The sequence below is a fragment of the Rhincodon typus genome, chromosome 28, assembly GCF_021869965.1.
Source record: "Rhincodon typus isolate 14 chromosome 28, sRhiTyp1.1, whole genome shotgun sequence".
In the NCBI taxonomy this organism is placed as follows: Eukaryota; Metazoa; Chordata; class Chondrichthyes; order Orectolobiformes; family Rhincodontidae; genus Rhincodon; species Rhincodon typus.
In genome coordinates, this window is record NC_063359.1 from 23,909,738 (window position 1) to 23,933,649 (window position 23,912).

At 37.3% G+C, this 23,912-nt stretch overlaps 1 protein-coding gene across 1 annotated transcript in view; it reads left to right on the forward strand.

Moving 5' to 3' along the window:
• The window catches only part of LOC125486386, a 32,055-nt gene extending 9,970 nt beyond the window's left edge, over positions 1 to 22,085 (forward strand). Inside the window, exons 3-5 of the mRNA XM_048613729.1 lie at positions 1,956 to 2,092; positions 6,734 to 6,938; positions 20,298 to 22,085. Coding sequence (XP_048469686.1) covers positions 1,956 to 2,092; positions 6,734 to 6,938; positions 20,298 to 20,913 — 958 coding nt within the window. The 3' untranslated portion in view covers positions 20,914 to 22,085. The remainder of the gene's footprint in view (positions 1 to 1,955; positions 2,093 to 6,733; positions 6,939 to 20,297) is intronic.
• The last annotated feature ends 1,827 nt before the right edge of the window (positions 22,086 to 23,912 follow it).

Here is a 23,912-nt window from a genome sequence, read left to right on the forward strand (position 1 = left end):
CTGCTATTCTAATGCTGCTTGGCCTGCTGTGTTCCTCCAGTTCCACACTGTTAACCTGACTCAAGCATCTGCAGTTTTTGCTATCTCTACACTTTTACTGCCTGTTTTTAGGTTAGTGAGAAATATTCATACAAAGGAAAATGGCAATGACCAAGCCACCTAGAATATAAACTGGTGAATGTAATACATGGTTGCATTGGGTTGAAAACATCGACCATGTGAGAAGAATTACCTCACACATCGCCAGGGTAATGCATAAGTAAAATTCTTTGGTTTAAGCAAATTTGATCGCAGTTAGTACAACCTTATATTTACATATACAAAACCAAAAACAGACCATTTCAGGACAATGAGGAAAAAGCTTAAGCAGATTAACAATGAAGAAGATTTCACTTATGGATATCTTTTAGGAACCAAATACTAAATGCAGGAAAAGGTGTGTGTCAAAAAAATTGCATACACATTAAACAAGTATAATTGTTAGCTGGATTCTACAAAAGGTTCTGTCCATGTAGGGATCAATCTTTGTTGAACTTTGGGGCTGGAAAGGTGGGATGGGAAGGAATACTTCTACTAACTTGTTTGACTTTCATATGGTTAGTCTGCTTTTCTTGGGTAAAAGTCTAACAAATGTTGGGGGAAGAGTGAAGGGCTTACACTATGCAAGCTTCCCAAAAAAGGACTGATATTGCTTTCTTTTTTCTAATCTCGAATTGACATACATTCTCTATGCATTTTACATTTGGCTGTGATTTTACCTTCTTCAAAAGAAGTAGTATGAGAGCTGGCTTGTTAGGTATCAACTAACTTGGCATATCCACTGCTAACAAAGCTTGCCAAATCACATGCCAGTCAGCTTCGGTGCTGACCGGCAGGATTCTTGGTGAATTACAGCCCTGATAGTGAGGTCCCAGCTCACCAAAATGTGCTGCCAATAAGACACTAGCAGCTTCTGGATCCTATAAACTGTTAGTGAAGTCTACACCTCAGAAAATCTAATGCCAAGAAGATAGGTCTTTTTCTTTTTCTCACAAGGTACAGGTCACAGACAGAGAGAGAAAAAGAGAGAGAGAGAGAGAAATCAGGGGATCAGAGGCAAGAGCAGTGCAGTGGCTTTCAGAGGCTACCTCATATTCCCTTAACAATGCCTCCAAATTTGAGTAAATGGAGTCCTTCCCTTCCAAACACACAGCAGTTTGCCTTGGCTACCCAGTTGAGAAACCAATCACTTTTCTTGGGAAATTTCTCAGGAAATTGAAGTCCTTAATGGACTATTAAATCAATCATTAACAGCCTCAATTGTTGGTGAGTCAAGAAAATTCCCAAATGAACCTTCTTACCCAGCACTTAATTAGTGAGGTGCCAAGAAGGGAGCAAGTATCTTTCCAGGGCCAACTCGTCCAATTTGCTCCCCTTCTCACCACTTCTGCAGGATGGGAAATTGTGCAACATTTGTTGGGAAGGATTGCTCTCTCTCAGTGATGGCTGCACCCTCTTGGAAACAATAACAATAGCAGTACATTCTATTTTCTATCAAGCATTTATAAGTGGTCGTAACTTATCATGGTACTTACTCGTCAAGTTTCTTTCTGCTTTAAAGATAAGTGAATAAAACATGGAAATATGTACAGTCAAATCTAAATCAAGAAATGTAAAAACAAAAAATCACTGACACTCTCCAGAGATTGATGACACTTGTTTTTGTGCACGAAATTATGAATAGGGTAGAGATTATATTTATTTTCACGGGGACAAATAAAACACAGAAGATAGGTTTATTGGGTTACCATCGAGTGGCTTTTGTACCTAATTAACAGGGGCATTGTTGGCAGTTTTGAAGCAAGTTACCTTGTACATTTAACTGCAGAAATGAATATAACATACCTCTGTTGGAAGGCAACATATGATTGTTAAAACCTGATAAATAATTTCTATCCATTTGTTTTAATTATAAGGGGTAATGCAAGTTCCATGTCAGCATCATTAAAGAAGCAATGTACACTAACAACAACAGAATCTCAAAGATATCTTTCCAGATCAACAAATCCAAAAGACAAAATGCCAGTTGAGAACAACATGTTTTATATTACAGGTAATACCAGCAATGTAACATTTATTTAAAAAGTTTATTTGCCAAAAAGTGTTTTGTTACCAGGGGAACCATGCTTTAAATTAGATTTTATTAAATTATATATTAAACTAAATGTTGAATTTTCTACACAGTGGCTGTAATGACAAAGTTTCTTTTCGTAAAGATTCAAGCCCTGTTTAGGCTTAAATCCCTTGAACGAATGTGTTAGGGCAGTAAAGTTGCCTGCTGCAAATTATTTCCAGAATTCAGTGTACAAAAATCCATGTTCTGAATGTCTCACAATTATATTGGATTTTTTTTTCCCTCATAATGCACAAGCTGTAAGGATGAACAATAAGTGTATGCTTGCCTAATAGTCACCAGTTGGATTCCTCCGATCAGAATAGGACAGTCTATATGCTTCACCTCAAAAAGAAACATTTAATAGAGATTTTCTCTTTCTTGCTTTTGTTCTGCTTGGCCACCTCTCCCAAACCCCCAACTTCCAAATGCAGCACATGCAACGAAGTGTGGCTTCTGGATCAAACAAGTCTCAGAACTTTTCATGCCATAACCTATATTCACCAAAGAATGAATCTGAAATCAATATTTAAAATTTAGATGATGAACTAGAAAAACTTATTCAGCATATTATTGATGAACAGTATATTATGTTTATGTATAATCATTCAAAACTATGTTGAAGTCAATTAATGTGGGTTTAAATAAAGAAGGTGAGTAAAGAGTGGCCCTGCACATGTACTGAGCACAACATTTCCCAGTAATATGTTCAACTGGGAATTATTTCTCAGTTACGTTTACCATATTGTAACACAGGAAAAGGCATAAAGATTGATTTATGGTGAGTGGACTGAGATCTTTGTTGCAAGAATCAGTCAGATCATTATTATCCAGCCTAGAGATCAGAGAGATAAAAGAACAAGAACCAGGATAAATCTCCAATGTTTTCAAATAACTGATGCTTTAAGAGTGAATATCACCACTTATCAATAACAAAAAGCTTGTTAACTGTTGGTATCTGCTACCAATATTGACTCAAAAAAAAAATCGGAAGCTTAACTTTAACAAACTCATACTCTATATTCCACTGCAGAACACTTAAATTTTTTTAAAAAAAGCTCCCTTCACAATTTTACAGGAACCCACCATGGATCACTTTTTGGAACCAAACAAATAACCCAACCCTGCACAAGTGACAAAATTATCACTGTGGTATATTAGCAGGACAGATATCCAATTAAACATTGTGGCCTGCCTTTCTGAACTGTTGCCAAATGTTGAAATGCCCTCCCACAGACACTATAAGAATTGGAGATGTGCTATGGCCAAACCATTAGGCCTCAGAGATCAGAGGGTGAACTTTACAGCAACAACAGAACGTGGGGTTCACAATAACGGCCGGAATCCCATATGTTTCAGCCTCAGGAAATGAAGGGCCTGTCAGTAACAAGATTTCGAACTTCACTTCCTACATCTTGCACTGCTATTTTACCATCCCTCCCATAGAACAGTACAACACAGTAGAGGCCCTTCAGTGCTGACCTATTATCCTACTAAGATCAAACTACACAGCATACCCTACATTTTACTATCCTCGAAGTGCCTATCCAAGAGTCGCTTATAAGTCTCTAAAGTATCTGACTCCACTACCACTGCTGGCAGCACATTCCATCCACCCACCACTCTGTTTAAAGAACCTACCTCTGACATCTCCCCTATACCTACCTCCAATCACCTTAAAATTATGCCGCCTCGTAATAGTCATTTCCGCCCTGGGATAAAGCCTCTGACTATCCACTATCTCTGCCTCTTACCATATTGTACACCTCTATCAAGCCAATTTTCATCCTTCTTCGCTCCGATGAAAAAAGTCCTAGCTCCCTCAACCTTTCCTCATAAGACCTGCCCTCCAGTCCAGGCAGCATCCTGGTAAATCTCCTCTGCACCCTCTCTAAAGCTTCCACATCTTTCCTATAATGAGGTGACCAGAACTGAACACAATATTCCAAGTGTGGTCTAACCAGCGTTTTATAGAGTTGCAGCATAACCTCGCCTAACCCCATGTTCCTAATCATTTGCAATGAGCTGGTAAACCCCATCCTTTGTGAATGAAAGGCTGATTATTCTTGGTATCCCTTCGTTTTCTGTAGAGTCAACACCAAACAAACTATCCTGCTGACAATCTTCATACAATATCTTAATGAAAATCTTGCATTTATAACACAATTGTTTGTCCTGTTGCACAAGTGTCAAAATGCAAAGGCACAGTGTTTGCTGACAGCCAGTTTCTTGGATATTTGCTGACCATAGAGGAAACAAATCAAGATGTAAAACTGCAATGTATATAATAGGATATTTGAAGGTTTTAGTACATTATTAATTGATTTCCAATTCCCAGCTTGACTAGTGCTAGAGACGAACGGGATTCCTACAGACAGACAGCTGAACTGTAGTGCCACTTCTCTGATGCATTTTAAGCTTTGCACAGCTTTTCACTTAGAGCACAGGATCAGTAAATTGCCCTGTAATGAAGTTTTCAAATGCTGAGTCAGCTATTTGCAAAACATTTTTATTGATCGAACATTCTAAATCTGCCCAAAAATAAAGCCAATACCAAAAAGCTGCCTAGACAGTTTTAATTTTTTAATCAAATTACAGAAAACCTGTGTATCGGTCTTATTCACTTTCTGTAACTTAACCATTTTTAAAAATTGTAGATAGTAAGAGCTGCTGGAGTTAGAGATAACAGTGTGGAGCTGGAGGAACGTAGCAGGCCAGGCAGCACCAGAGGAGAAGGAAAGTTGACATTTCGGGTGGGGTCTTTTCTGAAGGGTCCCGACCCAAAATGTGAACTTTACTGCTCCTCTGATGCTGACGTAGGTACAATTGACAAGTTTTCATTTTACAGAATGTGGTGACTGTAAAAGTTTACAGCTTTGAGTTTAGTTTCATTTTAATGGTGCGAATGGTAACGTTTATGGAGACTGGTGCAAACGTCAGTGGCAACTTGGTACTCATAGCAACCCTTGTTGTGATGTCCTGGCACAGAGGTGATTGACCTCCAACAACTGTAATATTCTTCCTTTATGTAAATCAGTTGAAAATTTTCCCTGACTTCCATTGATTTTAGTTTAACTAGTGTTCCTGAATACCACACACAGTTATATGCTGATTTGATGTCAAGGACAGTAACGTTCACCTCCATTCTTAGACTAAATAAAGCTCTTATTTATGCTTGAACACAGGCTGTAATGATGTCTGGACTCAAGCAGTTCTGGCAAAATCTAAACTGATCATGGATCAGAAGATTACAGGTCAGCAGGTGCTGTTTGATATAATTGTTGATGACGCCTTTAATTTCTTTACTGATGATGGGGAGTAGGCTGATCGGACAGTAACTGGCTTAATTTGGTTTTATTCCCCTTTTGTCAATAGAACATACCTAGACAATTTCATTTTGCCAGAGAGATGCCATGTTATTACTGCACTTAATGGCTCAGCTAGAGATGTGGTCAGTTCTGTAGGTTTTCAGTACTGTAGCCAGGATGTTGTCAGGGCCCATGACCTTTATCATATCCAATGTACTCAGCCATTTCTTACTATCAAATGGAGTGAATGAAATGTGATGTTAGAAAGCTTAGAAAGCTATTTATATTTGAAGATGATGCAAGTACTTGTAGTGATTCCAGCTGGGAAATGGACCTTTGAACATTGGGTGAAAATTGAATCAGTCTCAGCTGTGATGCTTCTTATGATTTAATATCCTATTGACATTCATTATGTAATTTCATATACAAAGTCTGGGAATGTGAGTTCTATTGTTCTTGTGGACTTGAGCAAGATATCAAACAGCTTGCAGTACCTCCAACACCAGCACATCAAGCTTTACTGGTGGAGAAAACTGGAAATAAATTACTTAAAATCGTAAAAAATGGTACATCTGAAGTATTGCGTTCAGTTCTGACCACAACATTTTAGGAATTTTATTTCTGCCTTGGAGGGACTACTGTACATGCTTTCTAGAATGTTACCAAGGCTTCAGGGTTAAATTAGAAGATCTGTTATCAACAAGATTTGTTCTGTTCCCTTGAGCTTATGAAATGGAAGCATTTCAAAATAAGAGGACATAATCTTCAGATTAACATTAGGAGTGAAATGGATGCAATTTTACACTCAAAATAGTGACATGTGAGGTTCTTCCTCCAAAAGGAAGTAAATGCTGGGTCAAATGAAAGCTTTAAGACTGAAATCAATGTATTTTTAAGGCATTGGAAAATGGATTGTAGATATAGTGCAAATCAATCATAAATCTGATTGAAAGGTGGAATAAGTTGCTTTGACAACTATTTAGAAATCATTCAATTCTTTTCACGATTTGAAGTAAAACATTCTAGGATTGACTATTCTCACCTCTTGATATCTGAATAGTCTAGAAAAGTCAGCAAGAGAAATCAAATTTTCATTTAGTGGAGGTACAATTAAAGAATTAAGAGTATCCATTTTGATAACCAGTGGTCTACAGCACAAATCCTGCTTCAATTCTGATTATAATCCTTCATCCTCTTATTTTCATATCACAAGGAGAAGTCTATAGTTCTGCGAGTCTAGACCAAACTTGATACTTTGGTTCAATTTTAATAGGAGAAGATAATAGACGTACTAAACATGATGCTGAAGACCATGTTTCAAGGAAAGAAGTTGTATTGGAAATGCCGTGTGAAACAGCTGCTTCATCTGTGACATTTGATTCAGAATTTCAGCAAACTGAAATAAATAACCGTGAAACACTTCACTTTTACCTGCCTACCCATGACATTCAAGACGAGGAGGAGTTCACAACCACTAGGTAAATCTCATTACGTTATATTCTTTTTTTTTAAAACCTTCCTCTTTCAGCTTTTACCATGTTACCAGCATCACAACACTTGATCACCCTGGTGTTTCAACAATCTTTTTTTTTGATGGATTTGATGAGTTTTTTTCCAGCTGGGTGCCCTTCCTGCCACTTATCCACCCCACCTTGTTGTCTTAGCAAGTTTTTGTTTGCAAATAAAGAGATAAAGGAATGTATATTCCTTTCACATTCCCAAAACTTCTCAAAGTGTTTCAGGCACAATTAGGCATATGTGAAGTATATTTCCTGTTGTAATATAGGGTAACACAGGAGCCAACTTGGTCACTGCTAGATCCCCAAATTTGTGAAATAAATGACTGTATAGTAAATTTGGTTTAGGAATAAATGTTGAACTGGAAACTGGCTGTATTCTTCTGCGGTGCTTCAAATGGTGTTGTGAGATCTTTTAATGTCCACCTCACAGGACAGAAAGTCTTGGTTTAACCTTTCATCTGAAATTTGATTATTTCCAAAGTGCTGCACCCAAATAATCCATTGTGACACTTGATTATAAATTGTATCTGTTCATTTTAGTGTTCTTTATTGTGATCATCGGGAACTTCAAACTGATAAATATATTAGTTTTATATATTTATAAGTATATGATTGTAAAAAATAAATTTGAAAGTGCAGTTTGAAAACCTAAATTAGAAAGAAATATCCTTTTTGAGGTAGATCCCTATTGTATTGACATTTGTATAATAATTGCTAATGTTTTAAACTCTCTCAAGCACAGTTGAAGAAGTGACAAAGTTTAAACATATCTCATTGGTCTACATGTTGTGAATTCAATTGTGTGCTACATTTTGATGGACCACATAATATAAATTATCACCAGGGAAGAAGCAAATACATCTTCCAGCATATTTTCTGTATTTGCAAAGAATACAAGGAGCAACTGTTATACCAGTGCAACTTGGCATTCGATAGTTGCAAGTAAATAGGAGTTCCATTTGTGATACACAGTCTTAGAGTTAATTACAGTAACACCATTATGACATACATAGACTAGCAGATTTGACTTGACAAAAATTCATTTCTTGTCTATAATCTGTTCTGTCATTCAAGACAGGTATGTTTCCCTACTGGTTATCAAAACCAATTTAAATGGCAAATCACATTTAAAACATCATGTCATGCATTCTACATTGTTTTGTATGTTAAATCTAATTGTACACAGTTGCAGATAATTACTATGTACATTCTTCAATGAAATTAAGAGAAGTTACAAATAACATCAGAAATAGTGATAAATCAGGAAGTGGAAAGGAGAAGTGGTGCTAAACAAACTGTTGGCGCTGAAGGCTGACAAGTGCCCAAGTCCTGATGGACCTCATCCTAGGATCTTAAAAGGAAAAGAAAATAAAAGCTTGGGTGTGCGATAGCATATTGCTACAGTTAGAAAATTGGATGGCTAGCCGGAAGCAGTGTAGACATAGGTTGGTCTTTTTTAGGTTAGCAATATGTAATGAATGGTGTATAAATGACTTGGATGAAGGGAAGGAGGGTATGGTTGCCACGTTTGCTGACTACACAAGATAAGTGCAAAAGTAAGTTGTGAAGAGTACATAAGAGTCTACAAAGCTATATAATTAAGTGATTGGACAAATATCTAACAAATGGGGTTTGAGCTATAGGGAGAGGCCAAATAGGCTGGGACGTCAGAGGCCAAGAAGTGACCTTATAGGAGTTTATAAAATCACGATGGGCATGCATGGGTGAATAGCCAAGGTCTTTTCCCCAGGGTAGGTGAGTCCAAAAATAGACAGTCTAGGTTTAAAGTAAGAGGAGAAAGATTTAAAAGGGACCAAAGGGGCAACTTTTTCATGCAGAAGGTGGTGTATGTGTGGAATGAGCTGCCAGAGGTGGTGGTGGAAACTGGTGCAATTACAACATTTAAAAGGCATCTGGATGATATGAATAGGAAGGGTTTTGAGACATATGGCCAAATGCTGGACTAGATTAATTTAGGATATTTGGTCAGCAGAGATGAATTGGACCGAAGGGCCTGTTTGTGTGCTGCACATTTCTATGAGTCTATATGAAAAATGATGTTGGAAATTGTAAAATTGTCCTCTTTGGCAGGAAGAATAAAAGATAAGCATTTCATCTAAATGGTGAGAGATTGCAGAGCTCTGAGATGCAGATGTGTTTGTGCTACTGCACGAATCACAAATTTAGAATGCAAGTACAACAAATAATTAGAAAAGCTGATAAAATGTTATCATTTATTGTGAGGGGAATTGGATACAAAAATATTGAGTTTATATTTCAACTGTACGAGGCACTGACGAGAGCGCACTATTTCAGGAAGGAGGTAAATGCATTGAAGCAGTTCAAATGAGGTTTGTTTACTCAAATGAAAAGTGGAATTTTTGGGTTCTTTTGATGAAGGCTTGGGCAGGGGATAGACTTGTAGCCACTGAAGTTTAGAATACTAAGAGGTGACCTGATTGAAATGTACAAGATTCTGACAGCTAAGGGTCACTGTTTCAAAAATCAGGAGCCACCCATTTAAAATAGAAATTGGTGACTTGTTTCTCTCAGAGTCATGAGTGTTTGGAACTCCTGTAAAAGGTAATTGAAGGAGAGTCCTTGAATATTTTTAAGCAAAGATAGACAGATTCTTGTTAAACAAGGAGATGAAATGCAGGTAGGCAAGGATGAGAATTTGAGGTTCCAGTCAGATCAGCCATGATCTAATTGTCTGAAAGGCCTACTCGTGCTGTTTGTATGTTTACATGTAATCAGATATGACTACATCAGTTAATCTGTTAGATAAATTGAAATCAAATTTTAAGTGGAGATGGAAATAGAGCTTTTGATGATTAAAGTGGGTAAACTCAGGAATTAGGAATGCCTAGTCGATTTTAATGGGAAAGTTTTTTTTTCTATTTATTAGGCTTCAAGGTTTCCCAGATTGTTAACACATCTATGGGTATCCTGTCCACATATACATTTGTGTGGAAACCCCAGCCTCAACTTAAAGTGTCAGTGCATTGCCAGCAAGGGATGCTGATGTAAGCTAGGACTGAAACCTGAAGAGTTGCCATTACTCATGGAAAGCTTCCACATACCTGCAATAAAAACACATTGTAGACCACAGATTCTCTTAGCACACTAATCTGTAAGCTGCAGTAGGGCTAGAACAGAGTTATTCCAGTTAAGTTGGAAAACTAGCTGTTTCCACCACTAGGATGTGGGTTGAGAGTGTAGAGAAAGTCAGCAGCTGGAATATGACACTGAGGACCTGGATCCAGTCTTGAAAATGATTCAGTAACTTCAGGAAAGCTTGGTACAGATTCTTCTTTACCATTTCTTGTAATAGGTCTACTTTATTTCCCTCTTGTCCCTCCTATACCATTCATTCCAGTCCTCACACCACCTCACGCACTCACCAATCACATGTAACATATGACCACATACCTCATCCTAAAAAAAAAGTTCCATATTCCTCGTTTCACTGCTGCTCTGAATTAATTTCTCATCTATCTTCTCTAAGTTTTTCAACCTGCCTCTACTCTTGACAGCCTTCCTCAATTTACACTAATCATTGCAAATGGTCAACATCTCCTGCCATAACATATAATGGTGTCCTAGCAATTTTTCCAGAAGAGAAAACAAAATAGAAGGGAGAGGCAGCACTGGTGAAAGACGACGTATATTGCTATGACCCTAGTAGAAATGGAGCAGTGATGTTAAATGACCTATATAACACTGACAAACATTGATGATAGTGAGATTGCAGCTTAAATCAAGCAGATTGACTGATCTGACCTTAAACTCTTTCATTACTAAAAAACTAGCAGTACAGTAAGCTGATGCAATACTTTTCCTCTAGCAATAAAATCAAGTGTTCCAAGCATCATTTTTTAAAAAATTATCATGATTAACTCTACCTATCCTTCTATCCTTCACATTAAGAACACAAACCATTGCTTATGGAGGACACAGGCTCCTCAGACGAACTAATCCCACCCAAGGATGCACTGTCAAATGTTGCATCCATTGTAGAAATCAGTGCAGAGATTCACTGATAAGGTTACTTATTATGCCAATTAGACAGTCAGGCATCCTTCAAGCATAAAGACACATGAACATGAGCAGATCATGATGATAGGCACAGCAGAGGAGAATACACTCCAGAAGGTGCTATCCTTTCTAAGCTCTGTTAAGTAGGACAGAAGTGTGCAACCCTGGTGTCCAGCCCCGAAATGGAAAACATTGGAGATGCAACTGATGTGTGAATTTTGGCAGTCTTCCTGGGCACTTTCTCTAGTTTTGCAGGGAGGGTGAAGAAATGTATTCCACAGCGTGTAACTGGCAGTCACTGGTATTTTCTATTCTACAATTCACCACAGAATTTGTGGTCAGCTCGATGGACACGACAGCCAGTAGCAAACAATAGGAATTGCCAAGCCTTTCAAACTTGATAGAGACTTGAATATCTGTCTACCTTGGTAGAAGAGGGGAACCGTGTAGGTCAGAGCTTCCAAAATAAGGAGACATCTTCTCCAGTCTGTCACCCTCCAACTGGTAGAACTAATGAACTACAGCTTCATAAAAGGGATTTTGGTGGCATAGAGATAACATATCAATCTCTCTTTCTCAGGATGTTAGCACAAGTCCTTGACAACATACCTGTCAACAAACAAAAAACATGCCATACACCCACATTTTATAGTGAGATCTCTAGCAATTTTAACGAAGGCTTAAAATTGATTCACCACAGGGATATTTTCTTTGTCTGAATTGAGAAGCAATAATCACAACGAAGTAAGTTTAATGTAAACCAGAGGAGAATAACTAAAGAAGCAAAGGTGCTGGATCATAAAGGCAAGATTCAGTGAGGTATGGAGTGATCTGACCCAAGTAGAAAAATATTTTAAAAATCCAGCATTTAAAAAAAAGTGTCTATGACAAAACTACAACTAAAAGTGCTAACGAATACAATGAATATGTATTTAAATGACTGTAGTAGTGGTGTAAAAGGAAATTACAAGGGCCAAAAAGGAACAGGAAAAACACTAGTGGATAATTTTAGAAGCAGATTATGAGTTTTAATAAAAATCTAGCAAGTACTATAGATATAGGGCAGGCCTAAGCACGGGCAGTGGAGGAAGCCTCACGGTCGAGGTTAAAGGGGTGATTGATATATTTAGTGCATGTTTTGTATCAATTTTTATAAACAAAGATGCAAGTGCAAGTTGTAAGGGTATGAAATTCATTTGTGTACTCCTGCTACAAAAGTCTAGCTGATGTTTTATTATGCACATATTACCACTGGCTACTTCCTACACAGCATTACTGAACAGGAGTAATAGTTTGCAGGTGCATTCTCTGCATGTACCCAAACGCATTGAAAGAGCAAAATAATTGCACTTTTAACATGCAAAGCCTGATGCAATATGGCCCGTTTTCTGGTGTTCTTTAAAAGGGCCACTCAGCAGGTTGCAACCAGTTACTTTAGACTTACTTTGGCTCAGGCAAAGGTTGGGGAATTCCGAGGCAGACCTCAGGAAGGCAGAAAATAATGCTTTACATTGGTATGTGGGTAGTAGTTGCAATACCATAAACTATAACACAAGCATGGCATGCAGAGGAGGAGACAGTGAGGGGAAGCTCTGTGAAGAATGAGGGATCTCCAAAAAAACCCTATCGGCAAGGAATTTCCAGATGCATCACTCCAGCCTAGCAATGAGCCGGGAACAGTACTTAATGACACTGTGTTGCACAAAGCAGTAGTGATAGATTTGTGTCACTTTCTTCATGATAAGCTGGAGGCTCAATCCAGGGTGAGGATAGTCCTCCCAATGGTTATCATTGTCCTTGCACTCTATACCATAAGATTCTTCCACATGGGAGCTAGCAGCATCAACAATGTGACACAATCAAATTCCATGGAAGATCAGAGGCATGCACAGAGGCGGAAAGACAAAGGTGAAAGGGTACATTAATTCACCAGGATAGTGACTTTCAAGATGGTGCAGGCTTAAGCTTTCCCTCCAACCCTGCCCTGTGAAGTCAACAATAGGGATACTGCAACCATTAGAGCCACAACCTTCTCATTTTTCATTTGTTGTCTGACTAGACCAGAACCTCAATGTCATTAAAAGCCTGTTATCCTAGCAGCAACTATGATGCATCTAAAAAATAATAGTCAGCTATATCAATCATCTTCAGCTATCCAAAACACAGTAAGGCTGCTAGGTGATAAGGATTAACGCTTCCACACTCTCATGATTGCTTTCCATGATGATGAGTAAGCTCAGGCGCACTTCAATAATAACATGGAGTTATTTGCAACACTGGAGCAAGACATTGGTCTACTATACCAAAGTTTTCCTGCTTAGATTACTTGGGATCCCAGCAGTACATGCCGAAGAGGGTAGCCATGTTTGAGGTGGTGCTTTGCTATCCCTAACCTTCAATTGTAGGGACATAGCCACTACCTCCTGAAAACTTGAAATAATCTAGGGAGAAGAAAGAAGAGACCACGTGCAGCTATACAGAGTGAGGGCCTGTGCACAGCTACTGCAATGTCTGCAACATGGCTAGTGGTAGGCTGCTGACTCTCACTGGAAAAGACTGCAGATGGGCTTTCTGCATTTCCTCTGGGTTTTGTGGATCCAACTTTGGATGTTTCTACTTTAGCAGGGGCAACAGCAGTCTGGGCTGGTTGGCTGGGAGGCAACAGTAAAGATGCTGGTAGAATAGGAGTGGAGAAGGAGTAATACTGTTATCCTAAGAAAAGATTCGCAGGTTCACAGTCCACAGTTCCACTACTATTTCTATTTCACTTCATTAATCCTCAATTTGCTGGAGCAAAGATTGTAGAAGTGCCATTGGAGCCAGCATGGCTCATATATTCCAGAAGTATATTCCAGTGATAAGGAAGAACTGTAGGAAAAGAGAAAGCCAGCCATGGATGTCTAAGGAAATAAAGGAAAGTATCAGATTAAAAAAAAACAGATACAAAAAAGCAAAAGAGTAGTGGGAAACTAGTAGACTGGGAAATCTTTAAGGCTAACAGAAAGCCACAAAAAAACGTTATAAAGAAAAGTAAGATAGATTATGAGAGTAAACTAGCTCAGAACATAAAAACAGGCAGCAAAAGTTTCTATAAATATGTAAATCGTAAAAGAGCGGCAAAGGTAAACATTGGTCCTTAAGAGGATGAGAAGGCAAATTTAATAACTGGGAATGAGGAAATAGCCGAGACATTAAATAGTTATTTTTGTGTTGGTCTTCACAGTGGAAGACACAAATAACATGCCGAAAACTAATGGCAAGAAGGTTATAGCAGGTGAGGACCTAGCAACTATCATTATCACTAAGGAGGCAGTGCTGGACAAGCTAATGGGGCTAAAGGTAGACAAGTCTCCTGGCCCTGATGAAATGCATCCCAGGGTACTAAAAGAGGTGATGGGGGAAAATAGCAAATGCACTAGTAATTATTTACCAAAATTCACTGGACTCTGGGGTGGTTCCCGCAGATTGGAAAACAGCCAATTTTACGCCACTGTTTAAAAAAGGAAGTAGACAAAAAGCAGGTAACTATAGGCCAGTTAGCTTAACTTTGGTAGTGGGGAAAATGCTTGAATTTATCATTAAGGAAGAAATAGCAAGACATTTGGATATATATTGTCCCATTGGGAACACCCAGCATGGGTTCATGAAGGGTAGGTCATGTTTAACTAATTTGGTGGAATTCTTTGAGGACATTACTTGCATGGTGGACAATGCGGAACCTGTGGATGTGGTGTATCTGGATTTCCAAAAGGCATTCGACAAGTTGCCACACCAAAGGCTGCTACATAAGATAAAGTTGCACGGTATTACAGGTAATGTATTGGCATGGATGGAGGATTGGTTGATCAGTAGAAAGCAAAGAGTAGGGGTAAATGGGTGTTTTTCTGGTTGGCAGTCAGTGGCCTAGTGATGAGCCTCAGGGATCAGTGCTGGGACCTAAATTGTTTACAATTTACATAGATGATTTGGAGTTGGGGACTAAGTGTGGTGTGTCAAAATTTGCAGATGACACTAAGGTGAGTGGTAGAGCAAAGTGTGCAGAAGACACTGAAAGTCTGCAGAGGGATATAGATAGTCTAAGTGAGTGGGCAAAGGTCTGGCAGATGGAGTACAATGTTGATAAGTGTGATGTCATCCATTTTGGTAGGAATAACAGGAAAATGGACTATGTTTTAAATGGTAAAAAATTGCAGCACGCTGCTGTGCAGAGGGACTTGGGTGTCCTTGTGCATGAATCGCTGAAGGTGGGATTGCAGGTGCAGCAGGTAATTAAAAAGGCGAATGGAATTTTGTCTGTCATGCTCAAGGGATGGAGTTTAAAAACAGGGAGGCTATGCTGCAGCTGCATAGGGTCTGGGTGAGGCCACACCTGGAGAACTGTGTGCAGTTTTGGTCTCCTTACTTGAGAAGGGATATACTAGCACTGGAGGGGGTGCAGAGGAGATTCATTCTGTTGATTCCAGAGTCGAGACAGTTGGATTATGAGGAGAGACTGAGTAGACTGGGATTATACTCATTGGAGTTCAGAAGAATGAGGGGAAATCTTATAGAAACATATAAGATTATGAAGGGAATAGATAAAGTGGAGGCAGGGAGGTTGTTTCCGCTAGCAGGTGAAACTAGGACTAGAGGGCATCGCCTCAAAATAAAAGGGAAGCAGATGTAGGACTGAGGTCAGGAGGAACTTCTTCACCCAAAGGGTTGTGAATCTGTGGAATTCTCTGCCCAGTGAAGTGGTTGAAGCTACCTCACTGAATGTTTTTAAGGCGAAGCTAGATAAATTTTTGAACAGTAAGGGAATTAAGGGTTATGGTGAGTGGGCGGGCAAGTGGAGCTGAGTCTCAAAAAGATCACCATGATTTTATTAAATGGCGGGGCAGGCTCAAGGGGCCAGATGGCCTACTCCTGTTCCTAGTTCTTATGTTCTTATATAGCATTGCAAACTGCATCCACAGTAGCAGCTGTCTTTACCTACGTCCCAGCAACTTGAGCTGATATGCCAGTGGCCAGGAATATTATGACCTCCACCTGATCTTCAACTGCAGCACTGAGACATCAGGAGGCCTCCACCTATGCTATGGTCGAAGCCAACATGGCAGCCGTGGCTCAGTTGCACAGTCCTGCCACGGCAGTGTTGCCCATTTACAATTAAAGAAAAGGAACCAGTTCTAGTAAAAAAAACTTGTAGAATTCAGATCAATAAGACAGTAAGTCCCAAGGCACATCGGTCTATCAAAAGAAGCTAGAGAATGCATACCAGAGATTCTGATTACAAGTTTTGCTATAAGAGGAAATGTGGCAACACCGAAATTTAGTTGATAGAAGTAAAACAAATACTCAGATTAGAGAAAGCTTGGAAATGAAATACTAAACATTCAGAGCTGGATCCACATATTTGTTTTTGGCACCAGTAAACCTGATTAAGACTTGAGCTAAGAGATCACAAAATTCAAACTGCAAACAATACTAAAGTTAGAGTTTTGGCAGACAATGAAGAAGACTATAAAGAATAAGTGTTAGTGATAAACAGTTAGTTGATAGTTTAACATTAGGAAGTGTGATTTCATGTATGTTCTGAGGGAATAAAAAGAATAAAGCTGGTAGTACATGCTGAAACAAAAGACATTAAAATGCACGAAACTGAGACCTAGACTTAAAAAAATAATTTTTAAACTTTGTATACAAAGGTGATAGGCCAAGTAATGTATACAATCTTGGTGGTATTTTACAGGAATTTCATTGAGATTGTAAGTTACAGGATCATACCAGGAATGAAAACTATAAATATGAAGCTTGACATATTGGGATTATCTCCAATTGTTTTGGATTTCTAATTCCTATTTAGAAATATATTGTTTAGGGAATCAGTAATGAGGGGTTGCCAATTTAACTTTATCACTAAGAAAATGAAGAGGATAATAGGAATTTCTTGACACAGAGAAGTGTCAACATATAATACTCTGTCATAGGGAGTAATAAAGATAGTAACGACCAAGTGGATGATAAGTAGTTGAAACAGAAAGGATTATAGGGCTAAGATGAGAAAGCAAGGCAGTAAAATTAGTTTTGAGTGTTTTATCAACATGCCAGCACAGATGCAATGGGACAAATGTTTTTCTTCTGTATTGTAGCCTATTGTTCAACCTATGTTGATAGTTTTCTAATATGGAGTAGTTCTGACCCTTGTTCTCTGTAGATTACAGTACAGTACAGCTAGTGAAAGTATCAATGAGCATACAAGAACATACAAGTAGCTAGAGATCATCGCACAAAAATATAGAGCAAACACATAACATGATAACATCTGGTATTGACATTGCTCAGCAGGAAAACCTAGCAATTTAGTATTTATTTGTTTTAAACAGTATGCTGAATGATGTGGATTCAACATAAGCAGATTTCATCAAGGAAGATATATTGAAATTAATAACGGTTTCTAGGAATACAAGGTTTATAATAATCTAGATGCAATACTTGAGTTGACTCGAATATTTAAGTTAAAAATCATGTTTAAACAAAGTAATTTTCACATAATGAGGGTTAGTTATATAAAATAATTAATGGTAAATTACTTTAACTGGTACTTGTGTAACTGTATTTTGTTGGAATTTTGCAGAATGTCACTATTAGTAAAGGTAATTACAAATAGTCACTATTTTTTAACCATATTTTCAAACAAATTCTTTATTCAAAAATTCTATATTCCCACATGTATAATATTTCTAAATTAAGCATCAAACTCAATCTTAAATCATCTCAACAGAAAATTTGAAATAAAACTAATTTGAAGTCATGTTGACTTTTTTTAAATTTCATTTGTTTTGCATACAAAATGGAACATACTGGCTCCTGTAACATCTTTGTATGAATTAAATCTGTTTGGCAATATTAGAATAAGATAATTTTTTTGTTGTTAAATCCAGAATCCCCTGAATGAAGGCCTTTATTTAACACAAGTTTCTCAGTAGCAAGCTAGAAAGAAGTGTATACTTAGTCTTATTTTGATCGAAGAGGGGAAATGCTGGTCTGCTACATGTTAACTGCAAGTAACTATTTAACAGTTTCTAGATGCCAAGTTTTCCACAAAACTATCTTGAAGCTCATCACAAATTGACAACGCATGCAAAACAATTTGGAGTAATTCCCGAATTTTTGTTTATACCTTGTTTTTCCTGAAATGATGTTGAACTGCCAAAGTTGAAGTACTTTGTACTCTAATGTCAGGACATATGTTCAAACATGCAAGTGTTGAAAGAACATGTTATTGGGCTGTAAACCATTCTTAGTCCTTAGCTTTGCAATTTTGCTGGAAAGAACCTAAAGTACAGTTCAATGATGATCAAATAATGTTATGAAATATTTGATAGTCAATGCCCCATAATGCTGAAGTGCAACCTGTAAAACTCTGATTTATAATACTTTGAGAATCCAGCAGCAGCTGGCTACTTGTACAAGGTCAGTTACACTAAGACTCTGAAAGCTAAAACTTGTAGCATTAACTGAAAAATATTTGTTTGGATGTCATGCATTTGAGAAATATTATTGTCCCTTAAGTTGAGAATGTCTGTTTTATATTTGAAGTATGAATGCCTGACAGCTGGCAGCATCAAAAGATAATATTATGACTAACAAGTTACAAAAATCAGATAATCAGTTATTGCTGGTTTCCTAAATGTAATTACATAAGTGCAATATAAAGTTTTATTGTTTTCTTGTCCACACTTTCCAATATCCATTTCCTGCACTAAAATGCATCTCTAAAAGTAAAAACCATTTCAAAATGCATATGCCCCATTTACTGTTTTGGGCAGATCAACAAAAATGTTTTGATAAAATTAAAGTGCAATTTTATCTAACAAAAATATCTGTAGTTTGGTGTTTTATTTAAAACCTTTTAAGTAATGAGAGATAACCATTCTGAAATTAGATAAAAATCATGTCACATTTTTAAAAACAAATTCCATGATAATAAAAGTCCTATCTAATTTTAAACACCAATTCCATTATATTATGTCACAAAACATTCAAACGAACTTGCAAAATGGAAAATAGCAGTTAACATTCAATGCGAAATCATCAATTGAAATGTTAAAAATTAATTGCTACTCAAAACTAGACGCTACAGCAGTCTTCTAGTTGCAGAGAAGTCAATTTTTAACACTAAATTATTCATCTGCTCAATGACTTGTACATCTATATTTCACAATCCCTTCCTCTCTAGCTACTTCAGACTTGTACAAAATGTTGTTCTTTCCTTTAAAATTTACTACCTCACCCTTACTAATAAGAAATTCATTTGTCACTTAATTGTCTATTCTGTAATCTCATTAATATCTGCCTGTATTTTGTTACATTCCTGTTTTGTATTAACTGCACAACCCTGCTCAGTATAGCTGTAAACTTTGAAAATGCACTTCTGATTCCCGCGTCTAAGTCATTAATATAAATAGTGAACCAGTGGTCCCAGCAGTGATCCCTATCGAACACATCTACTCACCAATTTGAATAGCTACTTTTAACGACTACTGTGTATTCTGCAATTTTTCCTGGACGCCACATGTTCTAACCTTAGTCATGATTCCACCATACAGTATCTAATCAAAGGTCTTTTGAAAATGCAAATGTATTTCATCCACTGTATTAATCTATAGAGACATTTAGCAAAATGAAACCTGGACAAAGACATGCCTTCTCCTGAAGAAGTGAAATTCATGCTAGTTCCAGGGATACTGGCAGCAGCATTGTACCTTAGCAAAGTAATTATTTTTCATGTGAAAAAGTGTAGATATCTATGTATTTTATTGCACGAGATCAGCCATAACAGCTTATAGAGTCAAATAGTCTGTCAACACTATAAGCTCTTATGACTAAGTCTGTTCTCATGCAAAATTCACATAAGTAAATTTGTAATGGAAAGGTTGATGGCATTGAATAGCAATCAGAAGCATAAATGCTGGCTCCCTATTCTGCCTCTTTCCAAGTGCTCAGTTATCATGCCAGCACCTCTCCCATCTTCATTCTGATGTATATGAGCTTAACTCAGCACACAGCACAAATTGAACTTGAGACCTTGCCTTTGTAATATGAATGGTTATGTACTTCACTAATGACAAATTAAGCTTTTATCCGGTCAGAAATTTTAGCAAAGCATGCATCTGTTCAGGATCATATCTATAAAGTTATGAATGTAAATGAAAATTTCTGGAAAAAGAAAGAAAGAATAATGAAAAAGCTGGTATTTTGACATTTGAGAAATCTTTGTTTTAACTTATCTCACAGGGAACCATCTGCAGATGTTTCACAGGATCCTGACATAACCAATGGAGTTTTAAACAGAGAACAAAATTGCAAAAGTACTAAACCAAAGCAAGAAGATAAGAATGGAAACAGGGTTAAAGATTCTGCCTGGGCATCTGCACCTGGTAGTGGGCTCCGGGATCAGATGCAGAGAAGATTAACATGTGCAAGGAAGACTGTTCCTGTTCCTGTAGTTACTGTTTATTCTGTAGAACAAAATGAGTATTCTGAGATATCAGAGCATCCCCGGAACAGACTAAATCAAACACAACCATTAAAGCACAATTATGTCAACCATTCAGTGGTTGATTTAACAATATATGACTTGGAAACTGAACTCGATGAGGACCACAGTGTCCAGGAGAACACACATGTTGACAGTTCACAGTCAAATGCTAATGAAAATCTTACTCTTATTGCCTGCACAAAGAATGACAGAGAAAAATCAAATACTTTTGGATCCAGTACATGGAAACCACAACGCTATGTTGTCATTGACCAAACTAACTTCTTGGCTAGACCTCAGAATATTCAACATAAACCATGTATTTCAAGTGTACAAATGGTCCGAAATAAGCTGTCACATACCAAACAATAATGCTTCCTTTTAAAAAGCTGATTATTTGATTACATAGGAAGTTCAGGGATGATTAAGGAAGAAATTAATGAAGATTTTTAAGTTTGAGGGGTTTTTATAGGAAAGGAAAAACTTTCCACTTGCAGGAGAATCAATAACCAGAATTTGCACATTTAAGATAATTGGGAAAAGGACCAGTTTGGGTTGGAAGAGGGATTATTTTACAGAGTGATTTATAATGATCTGGAATTCACTCCCAGGAAGATTGGTAGAAGTAGACTCAATAGTAAATATCAGAAACCATTGGACATACACTTGAAAAAGAAATATTTACAGGGTTATGGTCAAAGAGCAGCAAAATTATTTGGACAGCTGTTGCAGAGAGTTATCACAGGCATAATGAACCAATGGCTTCTGCTGTAGTCTAGGATAGTATATGAGCATTGTTGTGTAGTAAGGATTTTTTTTAAAAAGTTAAGATCGCTACCAAATCGGGAATGGACATGACAATTTATCAAGTGAGGAACAATTCATTTCGTAGATGTCTGCAATCTTTAAATCACTACAAGGATGTACTTGTTTCAAATAATCCATTCATAACCATTTACAAGTACTGTTTTAATCATTTATCTTGTGACTAATGTGAAGACCCAAAAATAAGCTTGGAGAAGTAGATTTAAGTATTACATGAGTATCTTAAGCAGACGATAGTTGGCGGTCATGGTCATGCTTTGGCACACAAGTGACATTGGAACAAAAAAATTGTTCAAAATTGAACTGGTGCCAGTCTTTTCTAGTTTGTTTTAATTACATTCTAATTGGGAAATGGTGTGATGAGCTTTAAGTTACCCTTATGAATAATCTGGAGGCTGCAACAGTTTCCTTGGATACTGTTCTTTTCCAGTTTGACCCTGCTAATGGACTCCCGTGAAAGATAATTGTGTCAAATACATTCCACCTGCTTTTGAGATTCTGTTAATATCAGCCAAATTAACTACTGCGAAAAGTAAGCTCAGGTTAACAACCACATTATCACAGCTCGCTTTAGCCAAGAATTCATCTTGATGCTTGGCTTTAATGCAGCTGGTAGGAAGATTACAGCTGTTATGTGCTATGCTTTAAACTCTGCATTGTACATGCAGTTTGTCAGTTTTAGAAATTATTTCAAGCAATTTATTTTGATTGAATATTTCTATCTAATTTAATCTGAAGGAGCAGAATAAAAATTAGTACACAAATTCTGATGTAAAGTATATTGTCACAGTCAAATTTCTTTTCTTCAGGGGACTGTAAATTCCATTAAGCCCTGAAAAATCATATGATTATGTTTTGTTGTTAATGATTAATATCTTTAACTGCAACATAGTTGTCGATTTTTGATTGCCTCAGAAATTAAGAATTATGATGATACAATGAGATGATTTAATCCCAGGTCCAGAAGCCATGTGATAGAAGGTTCGCTAAAATTATTTTAAAAATTAAACATTTTAGTTGTTCACAACCATGCTACTTTGTGCACAGGATTCGCTATTTTCTTTTAATGAGAACAGTGAGTTGTGCACCATCGCAAGTTGTGTTCATTAGACAGCTATATACCAGACTTCTGCAATTACATTGAATTAACAACTTCAGACTGAGATCATAATAATTATCTACAGTTTTATCTATTGTACTGAATGGATTTCAAAATATAATAAAGCCAACAAGAAAGTTGTCATATTTTGTTAGTTAGCTCCAATGTTTTGTCAAATGGCAAAGTCCAACACTTGTGACCAGTGTTTGTTACACAATATTGCAGGGCAATATCAATCAACAGTAAATAGTGTTCTAATCCAATAAGTTTTAAAATTAGGTAAGCATTTGGATATGCAGTATTCAGCAGAGAAGCATGCTGATGTAGAGGTCTGAAACAGCCATTTATCAATACTTTATTCCACATACTCTGTAACCTTAGTCATCATGTTGAAATCTGCATGTTATTCTTTTACATCTAACCATAGATACAGTGAGGCAATTGGCATAAAATAGTCAAGTAGTAATAAAGGGCTGCAAATATGGCCCATTGTTCATATAACATGCTCCAAAACATATTGGTAACCTTCTACAAATCTCTATGCATTTATTCATGCACAAACCAATGCATAATAAATAATTGACCAAACCTGCATGGAAGAAATATGCATGATGCCCAGTGAAAGAAAATAGTTCGTCAAGCTTCCCAGAATATTTTAATTAGTTATTCTTAAGAGAGTCATTTTTGTGTGGTGCCAGCAAAAAAAAAAAGAAGAATTCAAAGATATTCATTACTTGCCAACCTCAGCTCTGCTGTGCTTTTAATGAAAAAGCCATTGCTATGTTTTTCTGTATACAATTAGCTTACAAGAAATTCCAAAACAATGGTGAATCGTGACTGTTTGTCAACACTATGGGTGTAATCTTATTGAAATGTCAGGACTGTCACCTGTTGGTTGGAAGGGCAAAAGATTCACCCTTTTCAGTCAAGCTCACCAACCCATAAGTAAATCAGGAATGTCAAAACTAACGAATAGGCCTTCTCCTAAGAGCAAGATCCTGAAGGAAATGTTTTACCAAGAGTTGCCAACCTCTCTGGTGCTGGGGAGGCAATGGGTGTTGCGAGAAGAACAAGCATTAGAATCCCAGGATTACTGAATGACCCAAATCACAGATATAATGTTGAATTGGGCATGGCTAATTTCACAAGATAAGGGTCATGGGAAGAGGATTTCAGCAGCAAGGGCAAGGGGGTTTGCTCTCAGCAGCTTTCACTCCCCACCCCTTCCCCAACATTGAGTCGCTCAATCAGGTCCTAACCACAGTTGATCAATGAATTTAAACAAAGTTAAGTAGCCTGCAGCTGAGTTAATTCTGTGGTGATGGGATAATTTCCTTAATGGTCAATTAAGGCTTTCAGTTGACAGCTGAATGGGATTTTGCGAGGATCCTTCTGCCTATAATTTATTTAGAGGTGGAGATGAATAGGCAGCAGTGTTCAGATATAT